The 21,943-nt window shown below is 44.3% G+C and overlaps 1 protein-coding gene across 3 annotated transcripts in view; it reads left to right on the top strand.

The window, feature by feature from the left end:
• Positions 1-5,354: 5,354 nt before the first annotated feature.
• The window catches only part of SAC3D1 (SAC3 domain containing 1), a 142,944-nt gene continuing 126,355 nt past the window's right edge, over positions 5,355-21,943 (top strand). Inside the window, exon 1 of one of the 3 annotated variants that reach the window (XM_069645087.1) lies at positions 5,355-5,505. Coding sequence is in view for 1 of the 3 variants with exons in the window: in XM_069645086.1 (XP_069501187.1) it covers positions 5,510-5,511 (2 nt within the window). In the remaining 2 variants the exon portion in view is untranslated. The other 2 variants (XM_069645086.1, XM_069645088.1) reach the window with 2 other exon arrangements.

The raw sequence follows: 21,943 nt of genomic DNA on the forward strand, positions 1-21,943 counted from the left end.
TTTGGTTTCCACCCTCCTGCCTGTGCTGCCACCCGGCCCCTTTTGGGACTTTGAGACTACCTGCTGCTGCACCAGTCTGGACCACATCCTGCCTGTCATTCTCATTTCATCGGTGGTTTTAGGGTTCCTGGCTCAACCTTCTACTTCAGCCTCCCTGTACTCGCTCAGCAGCCATACCCAGCATCTTCTCAACGTTCCTCTGATCAGAGTCCTTGGGACCCCATCTTCGGATAGAACTTCGGACTCTACAGTTAAAGGACATTCAACATCAGCCTCTCCTGTCAGTGCTTGCACTGTCCTGACGCCACGCAAATCAGGAGAGAGCGTCCCGTGGCGTTGGGAGTCGGTCCATCTTCCACCCTGTATCAACCTTGGGTGGTGGAGAGGCCGGTACCCCGCGTCATTTACTCATCTGAAAACAATCGTCAGTCTGGCTGCCACGTCAAGATCCTCATCCAAGTCTACAGGTACGCTACACTCTCGTGATTCTCACCTTAACACTTTACAATCAAAGGAACAAACTTCCCAAACATACTTGGAGAAATTTTGTTAGAGAGGAAAAGGAGCTACTCTCTACTGCTAATGTAGAAGTATTGGTCTATCTTGACACGGAACTGAAACATATTCCGTGGAGGAAACCATGTTTTTTGAATTTTCCAAGTATTCTACTTTATCCACTATTTGATTGAGGTATGCAACCAGCTACGAATAGGGAAAGGTCTCTTTCACGATTTCATGATATTCCCTCTCTGGCAAATTTGAGCTTGCCGACATTAAAAGGGTGGATTTTATTCATCCCCAGTGCTTTGATCATGCGAGAATAGTCTTCCACTCTAAGCTGGTATTTCAAAACGTGCTACTGGAATTGGATCAGTTTAACAAGAGGGGATTTCACATACTGATCTTTGGTGATGGCTTGCAACAGCAAGAAGGATTTTGCCAAAATGATTTCTCCCGATTGACATATTCGGGGGGGCAGAACCAAAAAAAAGAGCTAGAGTCTCCCGGAACAGGAAACAAGCTGGAGATGGCTAGCTTTGAGCTTACGAGACTCGATCTCCCAGCTCCAATCCTTAAAACAACAAATGTAGATCCGGGTAATACATTATCTATACTCTCTTGGAACTCGCGTGGTAATTTGCACCTTTTTCCTCTTCTGAATTATGTTCTAAATTAATAACTAAAAGCATTCTGTGTATACAAGAAACTTGGATGATGTCCCCTGCGCAGTTGGATGACTTTGAGTGCCATCACCTTCTTGCCTCCAAGGGCCAGCTAGTAATATTCAATTGTCTTATTTAATGATCTGGAATATATATTGGTCGCCAGGCTCTAATCTTTATGAGTTGATTACAAAAATGGAAGAAATCATGGAGAATTGTGTATACAAATTCCCAGGGCTTCAAATTTTACTGATGGGAGATCTGAACCCTAACATGAAGCTCTTGATGGAGAGTGATGGGGGACCATCAGCAGCGCTGACAAATGTGATGGGAGAGAATCTTGGGAATACAGAATTTCAGCCATTGGGTCTGTTATACAAAACATGTGATGCAATGTGCTGGAATATGTTGCTTAAAATCAGTTCATCAAATGTTGAGAGAGAGTGAACCATATATAACCTGGTCACTTGTACATAAGTCTTCCGCAATTGACTATATCCTTGTTTCAGAGTAAATTTTCAATCTGGTAGAGAATTTCGAAGTGCAACCTACGATGCTGAGTGATCATAGGATGTTTGAACTGAACCTGTTCATCGCTAGAGGGCAAGTTGTGTCTGATCTGATGTCTAATGAACGGGTCATGAACCTGGGTATTAACAGGATTATTTGGCATCAGGCTAATGTACAATCTTGCAATGATCTATTTTGTAAAAATCATGCTGAATCAACTTATGAAGAAAAGAAAGTAAGGTTCATGATCATTTTGATCCATATGTAAAAACCCTCATAGAAAAGTTCTGTAAAGTTAATAGGTAAAAAACACATAAAGAAAAGGCATACTCATAAATATGACTTTATTGTGTGGGCTAGCAAAACTTTTCTACGTAGTTCTCTAAGGAAACTTAGATTATTAAAAATTCTGGAAATTTCTAGGAGAGAGGGGGCCAAATATCTGAAACAAATCTACAAAAACTGGATAAAAAACTATAAATGTATGATGCTTCAAGCCGATAATGAGGAAATGTTGTGCTCACTGAAAGACAACTCAGTGAGACAATTTTGGCACCTCATAAACAGGACTTCTAAATCTGATGTACAATGCAACCTTAATCCTATTGACGAACAGGTATGGACTGGTCATTTTAAGAACCTTTATGCAAGCAGAGAACCGCCATATCGACCATCTTATCCTCTGGTAGCAGTCCAGTGGAAATGCAAATTTTCTATCGCTAAAATCAGGAAGAGGATTGTTCTGGCCAGCTCCTCTAGAGCTGCTGGGCCTAACTGCTTATCGAATCCCCTTTTGAAGGGAAATCCTGACACCTGGTCAAAAGCCCTATTTTTCCTTTTCCAAGATATAAATCGAACAAAGATAATTCCACGCTCGTGGAACATGTGTTACATCATCCCAATTTATAAGAAGGAGGATAGATCCTTACCGCTAAATTACCATCCTATTGCTCTTTTAGACTCGGATTCCAAAATGTTTGCAAGTCTTCTCCTCCAACAAATTGAAAAGTGGTCATCTGAAAACAAGATTCTTTCGCCATCTCAATTCTGCTTTAGGAAAGAAATAGGCATCATGGCAGGGGGTCTTTTGATCTTTTTATTACAAGAAATGGGTTGGAAAATAGGGGCAATACCGGTGTATTTATCAAGTATGGATCTATTCTTAGCTTTTGATTTAGTGAATCGAGCTACATTATGGAGGAAACTCGATCTATTTGGCTTACGACAAGACCCTCTGGCCATCCTGATACACCTGCATGAAGGCTCTATGATTCAAATTTGCCTAAATAATGAAGGTCTTTTATCCATGCCAATCAAAACGTCCAATGGATTAAGACAAGGTTGTATTATTGCCCCGACATTGTATAATCTGTATACATCAGCCATAGGTCCATTTCTATTGAATGCTTCCTTCATTCAACCTAAGCTGGAAGGCAATAAAATGTGTTGGTGCTCCTATGCGGATGATTTTTATTGTTTGATAGGACTCCTGTGGGGCACCAGCATTTGTTAACAGCCTTTGCAATCTACATGACGCGTAATGGTCTAGCTGTAAACGCACAAAAATCTCATATTTTGTGCTTTGGTGGAAAGAGAAAGCATCCACAAAAAAGCTGGTTTCTGAATAAGAATAAATTGGGAATCAAAAATTCGATGATATATCTAGGTTTCTTTGTGAAGACTAATTCAAATGATGCTCAAGTATTAAATCATTACTTGACGAAAGTCAAAGTATTCACCACCCAAATGTGTATAGTGGATCGTAAATTTTCCTATCTTCCTTACTTAAGATTTTACAAACAAAAAATTATTCCTAAAATTTTATATGGTAGTGAAACTTTGCTCATAAATGGCAAATTGGACTTGAACATATTGGAGGCGAGTCTTCTTAGAGAAACAATTCTCTGTCTCCCAAAATGTGTTCCACCAGTAGCCTTACGATACGAATTTGGTTTACAATCACTTGTAGAATGGAAATGCTTACTGTTATTTCGAAATCTTATAAACCAAAATGAAAATAACCTGTACAATGAACTGTCCGGTATGCTTAAACAAGGCACATCTAAATCGGTAACTCTAATTAAACTAACAGAAATTTGCAAGAATTTATTGAGTTGTGTCAGAGCATCTGTGAGTACCCTTATATCTAATCCTAAAAAAGTGAAACAACTACTTCAAAATAACGATTGGGCAAATACAACTCACAAATTGTCTCAGTATAGATTGTACTCACATATGGTGTCTTACTACAAATATATGGGATCTCCTGAACCTTACCTAATCTCCTTTCCAAATAGAGGATGGAGAAGTATGTATTTGAGATTCCGATTTAATGTGCTGCTTACCGGAGAAATCATTGCACTAAGAGCGAAATCTTTGGCAGCACCAATTTTGTGTAGACACTGTAAGGATCCTGAAATCAAAGAGACACTAAGACACTTGATGATTGAGTGTCCGGCTTTGAGCATGAATAGACTGCATTCTTTCGCTTGCTTTGTCCTTGATGTATCAAATGTGGACTTGGACCTCCTGTGGAAATGGAAATGTATGTTATTTGACAAAAAAAATCCTTTGCAATTAGCGGTTGTAAGATTTTTAAAGTCAGAGTGTAGTCTTGTTTAGTTCTCAGCATATGTTATTGAGCTAGAGAAAAGGAATCATAGCATTGTTTTTATGAATTTGTTGTTAATAGGCTCGCTTATTCTATTATGATTTTTAGTATTTGTATGTTAATTGTCTGTTGTAGATTTGGAAATATTTAGCTTGTCTTTTAAATAAAATGGCACAGTATAATGATGTCTAATTTTACATGTGAAATTTATTATTATCTCATCTCTTTTGTATAATTTTGTATACAAATAAAAAAATATTAATCTGATTTATTATGATAGCTTAGAGTTGCTAGGATAGATAGATAACGCCATACAATCATTTACTGTAGTCTGTTGAGGAGTATATGTCAGGTGATGTTATTTCCTGTGATGTCATCAGGTTAGAAGTCATGTGATAACATTTTCGTTTACCTCAACTAATTACTATTTTTGAAACTTCAAGAATCCTACAGCTTTTTGGTCCCATAAGGTTGGCAGGTGGGTGTGTAAACTGATTGCACGCCAAATGCGTGTGTTAAGAGGTAGGGATCTCATACATGACAACATTCTGAAGCACCTGGGAGGGAGATGTTGTCATGGAAAGCAGGAGAAATTAATTATCCTGTAGGCTTGCATTGGGTTTAGAATTATTTTAAGCGGGAGAAAGGGAAAAATAGCAATACTTTTTTATTGAAAAATATTGGGTCTCCAGGCAAAATCGGAAGGGTTGTCACGTATGGGCTCTTAATTTCTGAGAAAGCTATCCAGTCCTACTTTTTATCGGAACTCTAGGATGTGTAGTTCTGTATTTAATAGAGGACAAACCTACAAGTCTCTTAATTCCGAGGAAAAACGCGACTGGAAATGGAATGGCTAGTTCACACAACATGCAACTGGGGAAATTGACTGCTTTGCCTTAAAGTGTGCTGTTTATAACCAATCTGCAATGTTCATGGGAGGATGCATCTTCAAAAATATAAGCTCTATCATGTAACAACATAACAAAATATTCTATACAAACACCACAGCTATTGGCTTTGGCAATGCAGGTTTACAATTCGTTCGGTGAATAGGAGAAGCCCGGGACTTCTCATTTGCACGCATGAATGCGTAGGGCAGATCTCCAATCCAATGACAGAGAGAGGCAGGAAGTAAGGCGCGCGGAGAATTGTGGGAACCGCAGCTGGCTACCCGGAAGTTACTGAGCAACCAAGTGTTATAGGAAGAGTTAGCCCGCGCCGGTAAATGTATAGATCAGCTTTACGTGATACATTTGCGATTACTCGTGATCTCTTTTGTCCGAGATGACTAGTATTATAGCGTTATGTATAGCAGTTTTATGTACGGGTGCTGTATGGTTTTGGCATAGCTCTCAACCATTTATGTCGCAAAGGCGGGTGAAAACACCCGATTTTATTTTTGGCGGGTGAGAGGCCCATTGAAACGAATGGGCGTGAAGGTGGCTTGGCGGGTGAGTCAGTTGTTTACAAGGCGGGTGACACCCGCCAAAGGCGTGTGGGTTGAGAGCTATGGTTTTGGATTAGCAACCAAAGGCGTGTGGGTTGAGAGCTATGGTTTTGGATTAGCAATCATGTAAACTCTTACTGACTTCCCTTTGTGAGTACCGGGGCAAACGTCCTAATTATGACTACATAGCATACAAAATCGGCTACACAGTACCCAGTAATGCCAAAAGAGTTACAGCAGCAGGGTGATGCCAGGTTGGCTAGCCCTTTTATGTAAATAGGGCCAATTTTTCGTCACTCTTTGCATATTTGGAAAACATAAGATAGCACGATATGGATGGTTTGTCCACCCTTGCGTTCAGTTTGTTATTTAGCGTTCCTGTAACATATGTGTACCGCTATTGTCCTTTGATAAATATAGGACTACATCTGCCAGAATACAAAGTGATGCACGCTTTAGACAGAGACAAAACTCAACGAACAGTTTACACTGGACAACAAACCTGCCTACATTTGAAAATCGAAACCCCTGAGGTTTGCATCATGTGAGGCCTCCCCCATATCTGTTTGAGATTCCACCCACATGTTAAAAAAAAAAATCCAAACACTGGCCGATCTATACCTTATGGGTGAGGGTAATGAGCACTATCTGCACTCCTCTCTTACAAACGTTCCCAAAATGGCTTATTCATTTTTTATTTTTTTTTTCAGCGAAATATATCATCATATACCCATCTACACATAATAGAAAAACACACTGCAAACTTGTCATATTAAAATTACAAAACAAAAGTTCATTATAAAGTGAGCCAGTAACTGGGAGTGAATCGGTGCAATAAAAAGTAGTACTGTGGAAATGCTTCCGAGGGATCTTTGCCTGTGAATCATATGCTGCGTTCCTACTGCATACCCAAAATAATCTTCCAGTCAGATTAAACTGAATGGTAATTTCCCACAAGGCCACCCACCCCTTGCACAAACATTTACCAGCCCTTTTGAAGTTTAATATAGTTTGATTTTGAATGCGAGACATTTTCCGCTGTTGTTCATACTTTAATATATCATTGTTTCAGTACCCCTATCTTAACTGGGAGGAGGGCGGATTGCAAGACCTGCACATTATGAGTTTTTTTTTAAAGGTTATCTGTACCATATGCCACGATCTGTTTAAACAATCTTTTTTGTTCATCCCACAACGCAATGCAGGATTGCTTCCTTTAAATCGGTTGCACAAGACAATTTAGGGTAAATCTGGTGCTTGGTAAAGGAAATCATTATCAAAAATGCTCAGCAGGGATGTATTGCATGCCTCGCATCACTTCCTTTTAAAAATCTGCATGCTTTCACATGTGCTGCTTTTTTATGTTGGCCTTTCGCCACACAGGGCTGCTGTGAGCTCTTGTGGTGGTACTTTTTTAAACAGTGAGGTAAAGTAACTAGAACAATAGTGGATTACCGTCGTCATGCGAGGAAGGGCGCAGCTTCACAGGTGTAAAAGCAACCTTTGATGCTGGCGCTAATCACCTTACAATTGCCCTTAATTTGTGGGTCGCACCCCTATTTCACCGCCATGTACTGCTGGGCTAGTAGTACATAAATGAGAACTGGCTCCACTCGCCCGTGTTACTCACAAATGAAGGGAAATTGGGCCTCATTGCAAGTTTGGTGGTATTTCGGTGGTAAATCCACCAACTGGATTTACTGTTACTGCCACTTGGCACGGCTGAATTACAAGTGGCAGTAGGCTTTGTTAGCCCCCATTAATTGGAGTCTACAGGACGCCATGGGGATTTTGGCTTAATTACTGCCAACAGTAATTCTTCTGATTTTCAGCAGTAGAGGGGTGGCTTTACCTCCTTGCTGGAAGTGAATCCGCTATTTGACGCCTAACTTTTAGTACGGCGGTGCAGTAATGCGGCGGTAACGAGTTACCGCTATGTTACCGACATAATTGTAATGAGGCTGATTGTAAGGTGATTGAAGCCAGCACAGTGCTGGCAGTGATTACTTTGAAATCCCAGAGATTTCATGCTCTTGCCTGGAGACCCTTAAGAGCGTTAAAACCCACAGTGTAAGCAGGTTTGCTGGACAATGGTCAACTTGAGATCTCGGTTACTTTTCCTACTATTTGAATGGGTTAATGACGCACTGTAAAAAAGTGTATGTGATAGCCACTGTTTTAAGTCATTACTTGATACCAACATGTAGGTTGCTGTTTTGCATAATACGTAAATAGTTCAACAGAACAAATATAAAACAAGCAGGCAGCATGTTAATCCAATAGACACCTTTGAACAGCATATTAATTTTTTCCCCAAATAAATATTTCGTTTTTGTTAAGTAAATATTGTCAGGAATCGTAAACAGTGTTTTTTCTTTTCACATACTCTAGATGATTTACCTGGTGTAATCCCCTACCAGGAATCCCCCTCTGGGCTTTGTAGATCACCTGGTGTCCTCTCCTGCCAGGTATCTTTCCCCCAAAGGCTCACTGCCTGATGCACTTCTTTCTCCAGGCCTTCTTATATCTCTTCTCTTTATCTTTCAGTCTGTTTCTCTTTAAGTGTAACACCGTTATACTTTATTTGTTCCGGGTATTACTTGTTCCAACTCCCCCCTTATAGTCCTCTCATATATGGAGACCTGTTCAAGCTTTGTTAACTTCAGTATTTGTGGTCATTGGCTTGTGGCAATACTTGTCCCAATTTTCCCCATATTGATATCTCATATATGAAGAGTTGTACAGATCTTGCCTTTCAATTGCTTCATTAATGTTCACTTGCTTTTGACAAAATTTACTCCAGCTTTCCCCATGTCGACGTTTCATATATGGAGAATTGTGTAAACACTGTCTTTCTATATCATTTGGTTGATATTCCGAAATAGTTCCCAATTGTTTGTATGCCGGTGGGTTCATCCTGGGGCTCCCAATGCTACTGAGCAGACTCGCCAGTGTTTGCTGGCTACGGCAAAGTCTGTGCTTCAGGAAAGCATCTCCGGATCTGCAGACCCTCCTGTGGTTCTCCCGCTGGCTTCTCTGGCATCCGCCTGTGGAACCGCGTCTCTCCACAGTGTCCGTGTCCCTGACAGTCACTCCACTGCTGCCGGCTCCTCAGCTTCACCTGCAGCAACTGCTGTGTTTCTCTCACCTTAGCGGTAGGAAGCACATGCCTTCTTCCACACAGTCAACTCTTGAGTGCCTGTCTCGGGTTCTGCTTACTGCTTCGCCCGCGCTGCTTCTCTCGTTTCCACCTTCTCTTGCACCGCCACCATCATATTAAACTTGCAAAAGCACACCATTTTTAAATGTCTCCCACAGCTGATTTCCATTACAAAAAGTATTCTGCACATTTAGCTTGGTGTTTCTTCTGCTCCACATTAGCTCCTTTTTCCTCTTCCTCGTCCCAGTACTGGAGAGTTTATGGGAGTTGAAGTCCATAGGAGTTTGGGACTTTTTTTAAAACTGCATTGCTTGGAATACTTTTTTTTGTTTTAACTCTTTATTAACATTTTTATAATAATTCACTCACTACTCCCTACTGACCCCCTCCACCTCTCCCAATATCCACCCCCACATACCTCAATAGCCTTAATCAAACAATACAACCATTTCCCAACTCCACCCCAGCCCTCTCAACCCCCCCTCTAACCCCCAAATGTCCTGTCCGGCTACTCCGCTCTCCACTGGTCACAGCACACAGAGTTCCAATGTCTATTGTTCCTTGAAGGTCGGGCGGGTTCCCCTCCAGGACGCCCCCCTCGCGCCACCTCCTCATATTCTCTCCCATACAGATATTCCTTCAAGGTGGTCTTAAGTCATTGTCTCTTGACAGATCATTCAATAGTTGGGACCAGTGAATTCGTCACCTCCTCCCTTTCCCCCTCCCAATCAGCATTCTGCAACACCGTTAATTCCGCCAGACCCCATCTCCGCACATCTTTCCGCCACAGGTTGATTGCTGGGCCTTGCAGAGATTTCCACTCTATGGCCATTCGGCGCTTAGCCAGTATGAGCAGAAACCGGCCCATTCTATTGCATATCCCATTCAGCTTCCCCCCTGGCAACTTCCCCCACAGGCAGATCTCTGGGCTCCGCTCTAAGCTGGTCCCCAGCACCCCATTCACTCCCATAAGAACCTCATCCCAATATTCCGCTATTATCGCACATTCCCATACCATATGCCAGAACCCTGCCCGTTCCACCCCACATCTAGTACATCCGTCCGAGAGATCCCCATTCATTGCCCGAAGTGCCAGTGGAGTGATATATACCCTATGCAGAATGTTGAATTGGATCAGCTGAAAGCGGGCATTCCTCGACGTCTTCCGCACCAATTGCTTTGAATACTTGTTTGAATCCAAACTATTAGAAATAGGAGGTGTTCAGTGAGCATTATGTGTAATGGTATTTTGTTTGGGACCCTTACTTAAGATTAAACTATCAGAGACAAAGGATGTTAAATGTGAGTCATGTATAGCTGAGGTGTGAATGTTATTCTGCCTAGAGTGTTTTGCGGAAAGGGTTCTATAGGTCTTACAATGGGAGGGAATTGTAAAGTGACAACATGCCATTAGGAATGTATGGATCATAGGGTCTTCCTCATTAATAAAAAAAGAATACTGCGTCCCTGCCGATGGGGTCACCACATCTCCCTGACAGCCATCTTCTCCCATATGATCCTCCCTCATAATACCACCCCCTGGGTCAGGATCAGGTAGCGGCTGCTTTCGCCTGGCCACATGGGAGGAGATTTTAGGCTGGGGTTTAGTGATTACTCCACAGGATTCATTGCATTATCCACACATCATTTGCAACGCCCCAGTATCTGTAAGGTACTACTCAAATATATTGGTGCTTATCTCATTGACCATGTCATCAATTTGACGGCTATGCGTTTGGTCCTACCGTTGTCGTGGAGACTACCTCCTGTGTTCCATGTGTCCTTACCAAAGCAGTGTAGCTCCGAAATGCGTTTTACAGTGAAACCTGCTCCCATACAGATATATGGTTCTGACGAATACGAGGTACACACTACACTACTCTATGATCAGCTCTGGAGGGGTCAGTTGTTCTCTTACATGGATTGGAAAAGGTATGGACCAGAAGACTGCACTTGGGAGCCTGCATCCAATGTACATGCACCGCAGTTCGTGGCACTATTCCATCAACGCCTCGGACAGAGGTCGCCCAGAGGCTGACCCATGCATGGGGCGGCGGGGTACTGTTGTAAGGCCATGCCAATGCCATTTGTTTTGACGTTGTCAAACTCTCTGGTGGCTCAGAGCGGGATGGGACTACAAGGCCCATCATGTCTGGGGGCGGCTGCACCACAGTGTACGATGTCCACGTCATGTAACGTGACCGTCATGTGACTTTAGGGATGCTGAGGAACGTTATGGGGAGATGCCAAGCCTGTATGAAGTGTCAGAGCCTACAGGACTATGCTCTGCAACCGTGAGTTACTGTGCCTAGGTTCTGTGTTTGCCCTTTGTCTTTTTCCTGTATTTTCTTCACTATTGTGCCCTCTCTCTACTCAATGTGACTGGTCCTTCTCAAGCTTTGTGATACTTCTCTATTCTTCTGTCTCTGCTGTGTACCAGACTCTTGGCCTGACTTTGACCTGCTTATTTGGATACTCCTTTGTACTTTCGTCCCTGTTGTGTGCCAGACTATTAGCCTCCCTACGACCTGGTTTCTGGATATTCCTCAGTGGTTTGCTGTGTTTTAGATTTTTTTTTTCTGGATTATTCTTTTTCTGTATTTGTTTTCTCCTTGGAGTATATAATTTTGGAACTTTACTTTCCAGTTCAGTCCCTTAGTCTGTGTGCTGGCGTCTGGTCCTATCACCTCCTGTCTTTTTTTTGCATCTCGTTCTGGATTCTGACCTATGGTCTCAGTGCTCGGGGAGGATTCCTAACTCCAACTGGGTTCTTTGACGTAAGCTGCTTTGCTCTAGGTGTGTTTAAGTTGATATGCTTATTGTTAGTACTCAAAGGTTACTGGACTCTAAATATTTCTCTTTATTTCCACAACCTGGGGGCCATCGTCTTTGGTGTTAGTTTCCCTCTGCTTTTTGGCTTACCTGGGGAAGCTGGTGTGTTCTGCAAGGCTTTGTAGGTGTCACGAGGGTCGGGATAGGGCAATCCTCTCAGACGCCTCGAATCTATCTGACACTTGGGAAGGTGACTTGGACAGGAACAGGTGTTTCTGATGTGGGAGGAGCAGACATTTTGCAAACTCTCGAGAATGTCCAGCTTTGTGCCAGAAAGGCTTGATATGCAACATGAAGGGGTTCTTTGCGGTGGTATGCAGGAACAAAAGAAGAGTAAACATGGTATACAAAGACGATGAGTGAAGAAGGCGAGAGGGTGATGGTAGTGCATAATCACAGGGATTTGGAGTGCCCAAATTGTGGTTGAGAATTGGAGGATGATTTTCAACAGTTGTTCCCCCTCCATGATCGTAACGGCAAGTAACTGGAGAGAACTTCAAGGAATAGGATTGTGAACGAAGCTACATGCATCAGCCATAAACAATCCAGGTGGATTTGAAGTAACTAGGATTGAGATGTTAGGATGGTTCAAATCAGTAGTGCAAGTAAAGAACAGAATAGCAGAAGCAAAAATGTATGTAGCAAGAAAAGGATGGCGTGACCAAGCTGCGCTAAACGTAAGATTGGACTCGTGTATGAAGGAACCGGTGTTCAATATACAGATCCGGGAGAGATGAGAACAAGAAACGTTTCCAGAAATATTCTCTCTGGGATTAGGGCGGTTGAAAGGTTATGCTCATAAAATCATTTTTTAGCCAGGGGTGCAGCAGATTATGCACAAGTAAAGACCAGTACCATTTGCTTTGAGAGAAAAAGTAGAAGCAGCGCTGGACAGGCTAGAGAAGGAAGGAGTTATAGAGAAGATAGCGGAATGGGTCTGCCCAATAGTGGTTGGAACAAAAAAGAATGGGAAGCTAAGAATCAGTGTGGTTCTGAGAGATGTAGATGAGAACATTTTGGTGGACAGGCGCCCTCTACCCATCATCTCGGGTTTACTGATTTGTCTGCAAGGTGCAGATTTGTTTTCAACATTGGACCTGTCTGCAGCATATCACTAGATTGTACTCACGGCGGATTGCAAAGATACCCCGATGGGAATGTTTTGTTACGGCAGGATGCCATTCAGATTGGCATCCGTGGCTGTGGTTTTCCAAAGGATGATTCATTTGTGGAACTGTAGTGTATCAAGATGATGTGCTGGCATATGGTAAAGGGCATTGTGAGCTTGATAATAGGTGGTCATGGGTATAAACCTAAGCGTGATGTTATGGAAGCGATAAAGAGGAATCCAGTACCCACAAGTAAAGATGGCGTGAAGTCCTTCATAAGCAGGTTACTGAAGAAGCAAGCTACATTTGCATGGAGTGATGAGTGTGATAAGGCAATGTGTCAGATGAAGGAAGGAATAGGTTTAGTACCTAACTTGGGACGGTTTGTTGTGGGGAAGATGGTTAAGTTGTCGGTAGATGTCAGTGGGAAAGGCTTGGAAGCAGTTCTCTCACAACAGTTAGAGAGAGGAGAGGCATATGCCATGTCTCCAGAGAAATCACAGGAAAAGCCTGGGAGAAAGAGTTGTTGGCTTGTGTGTGGGGAGTAAGCCATTTTTGTAAGTATGTTTGGGGTGCACTGTTTACCACCTGTACGCACCACAAACCTTCAGTATAATTGATGACAGTGAGGTGCATGAACAGGGCATCTCCACGCCTGTCGAGGTTGAGTTTTAATTTGCCAGAGTACGATTGCAAAATTGAATATGTGCCTGGGGTAAGAAACAAGGTGGCAGATTCTCTCAAGATTGCCGGTCCAAAATAATGAACAAGGGAGTCATGAAAAAGATGAGGCGGTACTGCACTGTTGCAAAGTGCAGTGGGCCAAGAGGAATGAATGAATGAATGAATGGATGGATGGAAGTATTGAGGATTGGTGGTAATATGCAATAACCTAGGAAATTCATTAAGGAGGGTTGGTCTTTAAAGGTAGAGGTTGGCACAGGGTTGTTGCTATTTTGGGAGATTGTCACTTGAAGGTGATGTGGTGATTTGAGATCAGAGTTTGGTTCCTCTAGAATATTTATGAGAAAGGATAATTAATTTGGCTCATGTAATGAATCGAGGGATTCAGCCACTTCCCCCCAGAGGAGAGCCTTTCCTTGTGAGTCTAGGGAGATGAGCCAGCTACACAATAACCCCCTTGGGGTGGTGGCATGTGGGACCTCACAGAGGGAGACTCCCCTCTGGGGGACAAGGGCTTCTGTTCCGTGGAGGAACTCCGTAGCACCCTCTTTTTTTGGAAAACGGTCACATCAGAACTTCAGATGCATCCATCAAACCAAGCCACAGTTTGTTATTGTGACAATAGACACAAGATCCAAACTGAGGAACAATATAGTAAAAATACTACGAAAAAGAAGAATGCTGAGTGAGTAATATCAATCACTCAGTGGTTGGGAGCCAACACTACTGTGGGAACAAATTATGAAGAGTACTCAACCTAAATAGAAGACGTATTAAAACCTCCTCTGGGCAGGACCCATCAACCTATGATAAAAAGGGAAGGTGGCTGTGAGAACTGAAACCCGGGAGTTTGCAATCAGCTGAGTCAGAAGAGTTGAAGACAGGGAGATCCTCCGTCAGAGGGAACCACAAGGTGCCGTGGGCACGAAGCTCTGAGAAAGCAGAAAAGAGAGGGGGGGGAAGAGAACCCCAGGTGGCGTGACCCAGGAGAGGCGGACTGTTGAGTCCGGCAACAACTGAGAGACTGTTGTAGCACTGGTGCTCCGCGGAAGGAACCGGGGTCGTCGGAGGGAGAACCAATGCTATCCTGACTACACGGGATGTCCCTCTCCTGTGAGCAGGCCCGGTGACACCCACCCGTGGAAACCAAGGTAACGAGCATGGCGGGAGACCCAGGAGGGAACACATGGATGAAGAGTACAGTCAGCCTACTTGTACCAGTGAGTGTTCCAAAACTATCAAGAGTAAGAAACAGTATGGGATTCAGCATACTCGTCCCAGTGAGTGATCTGAAACTAAGAAGAGTGAGATGCTTTCTGGGACTCAGCCTACTCGTCCCAGTGGGAAGTTTGAAAGTAAGAAGAATGAAAGGCACTCTGGGGACATCACCTACTCGTCCCAGTGAATGGTCAAAAGTTAATAAGCATGAGAACCAGTACGAAACCTCTGTGATGAATCCCATAATGTCATCACACCTTTCCTTGAGGTAGCCTCCCCCTGTGTGGCCAGGGGACGGCAGCCACTACCTGATCCTGACCATAGGGTTGGCTATAGAAGGGAGGACCACCTGGGGGGAGGCAACCCTTGGGGGGGGGGGGGGGGGGGAAATATTATTTATTTTATTTCTTAATTTGCGCCGCATTCCCAACAGAATATTGGAGCATAGGACTAACAAATAATCAGAAAGTCAGGAGGATAGCAGGAGTCTACAGGTAAGATTTTACTGATGTCTTGAAGCATATAAGTCTTACAATCTCTTTCAACACCTCGCCTTCTATTTATGCCAGGAATGGTACTCACGAATCTTCGGTTCTTATCCGGATGTTTGTAGAGAAGAGAGGGACGTCCCCCCAGGAGTCCAGAGACCGTGAGTAGTACTCTGTGCTCCCAGGGGGCCACCCTCCTGGGAAACCCTCGTGGGGAAAAAAACCCAGAATCAGATAGGTTCCGATTGTGTAGAATGGTAGTCCGCAGGATCAATGAAGACGTAGAATAGTGAGCTTGTGTTCAATTGAAGACTGGATGCGGAATACGAATAATCCAAGGTAAGGATCTGGGGAGAACCCCAACAGTACAGGAGAAGCGAACTGACACTCGAGAGACGAGACTCCAGAGGTAAGAGAGGAGAAAGAAACAAAGTGACAGCAGGAGAAGAGGAGCCGCGGGTGAGAGAGGCCGACGGCGGAGAGAAGCAGAGGGAGGCAAGCGCAACAGAAGCTGCGAGCACAGGAGTGGCAGGCGCCGGAGCGGAGAAGAAGATGCCGAGAAGGGCTAGCATCAGCTAACGCGGCAAGCCGTGTGGAAAAGGAAGCAGCGAACTGCCAAAGTTTGGTAGTCGCCAAGCTGAGGAAAGGCGCTGCGAGCAGCTAGTACGGCAAAAGCCGAGCGGGGAAAAAGGCGCCGCAATGCCAGGGTCGGCAGAGCTGAACTGAAGAGAGAAAAATGAAAATGCGAGGGAAGGAGTGCTGGAGAGCACAGAACCAAGGGTTGGGAAGCAATGCATACACGGGAGCGAGTAGCAACGCAGAGCGTGATAGATTTCCTGTGTATAAGTAGGAGTGGTCACGTGGAAACTGAATGCGAGAACTAGACCTGTACTGTTAGGTAGTGGAAACGTGATCCAACAGGCGCCATCTTGGATTCCACTGGGTGCGCCGATGATGGTGAATCTTCCAGTGTTTCCAAAGACTTTTAGGGGTGTTCCTAACAGTATGCCCTTCCCGTGGGGTGGAAGGTCCAGGTTTCCACAGTTGAGACCTGTGGAATCGGCGCACCAATGCAGGTGCATGAACTGCAGAAGCTGGTTCCCAAGTCCTGTCGGATGGTCCATAACCTTTCCAATCTAGGAGATATTGAAGAATTCCCCGATGGTATCTGGAGTCCGCTATGGCCGATACCTCATATTCTTGTCCTTCGGAGGAGTCAATAGGCAAAGGTTTGTTTCTATCTTGCCTTTGGAACCTGTCTGAAACATTAGCCTTTAGCTGAGAGACGTGGAAAACATTATGTATCCTAGACCAAGTAGGAGGTAACTGAAGGCGATATGCCACTTTCCCTACTGCTCCAGAAATAGTAAATGGACCAAAATACTTGGGGGACAGTTTAGTAGGTATCAGTCTTTTTGGGAGGTATCGAGAGGACAACCATACCAAATCCCCTTGATGGTAAGTGGGTTCTTGGGACCTTCGCTTGTCTGCTTGTTTTTTAGTCCTTTCTTGTGTTTCCTTGAGAGCTCTACGGGCCAGGGCATGTCCAGACTGAATGTTGGCTACCAATTCTTCTACTGCAGGAGAGTTGGTAATTCTGGGAGGAGTGGTAGGGATTATTACAGGATGATATCCGTATGTACAGTAGAAAGGAGACATTTTGGTAGCAGAGTGTTGAGAATTATTGTATGCTATCTCCGCATAGGGAAGGAAGTCGTCCCAGTTGTCTTGGTTAGCCGAAATAAAGCATCTAAGGTATTGTTCTAAAGACTGGTTCAGCCTCTCTGTCTGACCGTTAGATTGTGGATGGTATCCAGAGGTCAGATCTCATTGTATTCCTAGGGATTGGCATAGATCTTTCCAGAATGACGATATATATTGTGGTCCCCTATCGGAGATTGTTTTTGGGGAGTCCATGCAATCGGAATATTGTCTGCAAAAAACAGGAGGCCATCTGAGCTGCTGTTGGGAGTTTTTTCATGGGAATAAAGTGTGCCATTTTAGTCATCGAATCCACAGTTACCATTATAGTGGTATTATTAATTGAAGGTGTTAGTTCTACAATAAAATCTGTAGAAATTTTTTCCCAAGGTTGGTCGGGTAGAGTGGGTTGGACCAGTTTTCCTACTGGGAGTCTCCTTGGTGTCTTTTCTTGGAGACAGATGATACAAGAAGAAACGTAGTCTTTGACGTCTGCAGTTAAGGTGGGCCACCAAAAATGACGGCTGATCAGTTCCTGAGTGTTGGCTATTCCTCTGTGACCTGCTACTTTGTGATCGTGGCACATGTGTAATACTTGCTGTCTTAGGTCTTCTGTAGGCACAAACAGACTAGTGCCATAGTAGTATAGACCATGTTCTTCCTGAAGCTGGTAATTTTGGATATCACTATCCTTTATGTCTTTTATTTGACTGTGGACATCTTGGAGAAATGAAGAGACTACAAAAACAAAAGTGGTTTGCGGAAATATCTTCTCCTTAACTGTACCGTCTACTGTTTGTGTACTGCGAGACAAGGCATCAGCCATTTGGTTACAGGTGCCTGGAATATGGGTGATATGAAAGTCAAAAGAAGAGAAAAAATAGGCCCATCGGGCTTGTCGGCTATTTTGGCACTCGAAATTCTGAAGGACTTTAAGGTTCCTGTGGTCGGTTCTGATAGTTATGGGATGTCTTGCTCCTACCAGAAGATGTCTCCATTCTTGGCATGCCTTTTTAATGGCGAGCAATTCCTTTTCCAGAACCGTGTAGTTTTGTTCCGAGGAAGTCAAGGTTTTCGACATATAGGCAATGGGATGCTCTTTGCCGCTAAGAGACGTCTGTTTCAAGACCGCTCCTATAGCCGAATGAGAAGCATCAGTCTCTAGGAGGAACGGTTTGGATTGGTCCGGCAGTCTAAGGATGGGAGCGGATGAAAAGGCAGACTTAAGTTCGTCGAAGGCTTGTTGTGTCTCCGTAGACCAAACGTATTTCCTTCCTTTCTGTAGAAGCGTTGTCAATGGTTTGATGACTTTGGAGAAGTTGGGTATAAATTTCCTGTAGAAATTCGCGAAGCCAACAAACCTTTGGATTTCTTTTACTCCTTGTGGAGCCTTCCAATGCAAAATGGCTTGTACCTTGTGGGGGTCCATGGAAGCCCCTTCTTTGGAAAGAATAAAGCCCAAGTAAGGAATCCTTTTCTTGATGAAACGAGCATTTCTCTAATTTGGCGAAAAGGTGATTGTCTTGAAGGCGACGTAGTACTTCTGAAACATGAGAAATGTGCTCTTGTATATTGGTAGAAAAGATCAATATATCGTCAAGATATACGATCAGTGAATGAAGTAATAAATCCGAGAACAAGTGGTCAGCAAATCTTTGGAAAACTGATGGAGCATTGGCCAGCCGAAAGGCATAACGTGATATTCGTAATGCCCAAAAGGGGTGCGGAATGCCGTCTTCCATTCGTCTCCGCTTTTGATCCGAATCAAATGATAAGCGCCTCTTAAGTCCAGTTTGGTGAAAATGGAGGCACCCCTTACCGCTTCTAAAATGTCTTGAATCAAAGGCAAGGGATATCGATCCTTGTAGGTGACCCTATTTAACCCCCTGTAATCGATGCAGGGTCTCAGCTCCTTGCAGTCTTTTTTCGGTATGAAAAACAAGGACGCTCCAGCTGGACTCTTTGATTCAGTGATAAGTCTGTTGCGTAGATTTGTCTGAAGATATTCCTTCAGGGCTTCCTTTTCGGGATTTCCAAATGGGATCTGCGCGTCTGGCAGGAGATCTATACTGCAATCGTCTCTCCTGTGCGGAGGCAGTTCCTTGAATTCCTCGTTAGAGAATACATTACGGTACTCGTGGTAACATTCCGGTAACAATTTCAGATTTAGCACCACTGCGTTAGAGTTCTGAGAGATTACAGGTGCATTGGAGGCATGTATACCAGTTGCACCGTTGTGTTGACATGTGGAGATACAGTATTCTGATCCCAGAAACATGGTTCCAGCTTTCCAATTGATATAGGGATTGTGTTTGGCCAACCAAGGTATTCCCAGGATTACCTGGGTAGTGAGCTGCCTTAATGAGGTCAAAGATCACCTCCTCTTCATGGGAAGCTATCCTCCTAGTGAGGACGGAGGTATTGGCTCGTATGGGTCCAGAGGATAAGGATTCTCCATCTACTCCTTCGACTGGGACAGGTAATTCCTTAGCCATATGGGGTATCTTGTTCTTGTAAGCCCAATCGGTATCCATAAAAAGACCCGCTGCCCCGCAATCTACAAGAGCTGGAACGTTTTCGATGGAAACGTCATTGAATCGGAGGGTTACCGGTAAAACCACCATTTGAGTTGAATTAGCCACTCCGTTGAGGGAACTCGGAGTTCCATGCCCGTTCATGGTTCCCTTTATGAACGGGTGAAGGCGTTTCCCGAGCGGCGGGGAGGGACTAGATTACAGTCCTTCAAAACATGTTTGTCCGAACCACAGTACATAGATAGACCCAAAGAGCGTCTTCTGTTTCTCTCTTCTGAGGTAAGAGGCCCTCTGGTGATTCCTATTTGCATAGGTTCTTCCTCATGGGTTCGTGAGGTCTTGGCAAATTCGCTTCGTACAGTTGGAGAAGGTCCTTTGGCTTTTCCTTTCTTCCTTTCTAAGTACCTTTCTTGGATACGATAATCCATCTGTAGAACGAGTGTTATCATCTCTGCGAGGTTATGTGGGCGAGGCACCCGAGACAGTTCGTCCTTCAATTCTTCGTTTACATTTCTCCTAAAAATAGTAATGAGGGCATCATCTGCCCAGGCCGTTTCATGTGCCAGTTGCTTGAACTGTGTTATGTACGCCAGAATCTCCATTGTTCCTTGTTTCAGGTCTAAGAGGTTTTCTTGTGCAGAGACCACTAATTCTCTGCGTCCAAACATGGCCTGTAGGCTATTGGAGAACCCGACTAGAGAGTCTAAGATTTGATTATTAGTAGTCACCAGGGGTGTAGCCCATGCCAGAGCACTCCCTGATAGGTTGGATATCATGAAGCTGACCTTGGATCGGTCGTTAGGAAAGAAGGCCGGTTTTAATGTATATTGTACCGTACAAGAGTCAATAAATTCTTTTAGCTTCTTGGGACTGCCGTCATATTTCCCCATTGGGAGGGGTCCTGGAGGCAGTTCGATTCTTGAATGTACTACTTGGCGAAGCATGGTGTTTTCATTGCGCAGGGTTTGCATTTCGGTATTGAGATTTTGTACAGCTGCTACGAGCTGCTGTATCTGCTGCTCCATGGCGTTGCTATCTCTTACAATCTCTTTCAACACCTCGCCTTCTATTTATGCCAGGAATGGTACTCACGAATCTTCGGTTCTTATCCGGATGTTTGTAGAGAAGAGAGGGACGTCCCCCCAGGAGTCCAGAGACCGTGAGTAGTACTCTGTGCTCCCAGGGGGCCACCCTCCTGGGAAACCCCCGTGGGGAAAAAAACCCAGAATCAGACAGGTTCCGATTGTGTAGAATGGTAGTCCGCAGGATCAATGAAGACGTAGAATAGTGAGCTTGTGTTCAATTGAAGACTGGATGCGGAATACGAATAATCCAAGGTAAGGATCTGGGGAGAACCCCAACAGTACAGGAGAAGCGAACTGACACTCGAGAGACGAGACTCCAGAGGTAAGAGAGGAGAAAGAAACAAAGTGACAGCAGGAGAAGAGGAGCCGCGGGTGAGAGAGGCCGACGGCGGAGAGAAGCAGAGGGAGGCAAGCGCAACAGAAGCTGCGAGCACAGGAGTGGCAGGCGCCGGAGCGGATAAGAAGATGCCGAGAAGGGCTAGCAGCAGCTAACACGGCAAGCCGTGTGGAAAAGGAAGCAGCGAACTGCCAAAGTTTGGTAGACGCCGAGCTGAGGAAAGGCGCTGCGAGCAGCTAGTACGGCAAAAGCCGAGCGGGGAAAAAGGCGCTGCAATGCCAGGGTCGGCAGAGCTGAACTGAAGAGAGAAAAATGAAAATGCGAGGGAAGGAGTGCTGGAGAGCACAGAACCAAGGGTTAGGAAGCAATGCATACACGGGAGCGAGTAGCAACGCAGAGCGCGATAGATTTCCTGTGTATAAGTAGGAGTGGTCACGTGGAAACTGAATGCGAGAACTAGACCTGTACTGTTAGGTAGTGGAAACGTGATCCAACAGGCGCCATCTTGGATTCCACTGGGTGCGCCGATGATGGTGAATCTTTCAGTGTTTCCAAAGACTTTTAGGGGTGTTCCTAACAATAAGGGAGTCAGTAGTTATTATTGTGAGTGGTAGAGCATTCCACTATATGGGTGCCCTGACAGTGAAGTTACAGGTAATAAATTTGGTCAGTTTGAAGCTGGGCTTTTTGAATTTTTAATGGTCTCTTGAGCAAAGTGTGCGAGCCTGGTGGTCAGGGAGCAACTGCAAGTTAGATAAGGAGGAGCAATAGAAGACCAGCACTTGTTGGCCAGGGTCAGAATCTTATGGGATATCTTATAAGCCACAGGTAGCCAATGCAGTGCCCTCCTGGAGTCAGATACATGATCTGGTCTGCGGAGGTCAAAAATGGCGCAAACTGTGATGTTTTGAATAAGCTGAACGGCCTGTAGATTGGCCTTGGCTGTCCCAGACAGAAGTCTTTTGCAATAATCAAGCCTTGAATTCACCAATGCTGAGGCAAGGATAGATCTGTTTTTTCGATGTAACTATAATGCTACATTTGGTTTAGCAGTTTGACCACAT

The sequence above is a fragment of the Ambystoma mexicanum genome, chromosome 2p (assembly GCF_040938575.1).
Source record: "Ambystoma mexicanum isolate Mex_15411 chromosome 2p, UKY_AmexF1_1, whole genome shotgun sequence".
NCBI classification, from domain to species: domain Eukaryota; kingdom Metazoa; phylum Chordata; class Amphibia; order Caudata; family Ambystomatidae; genus Ambystoma; species Ambystoma mexicanum.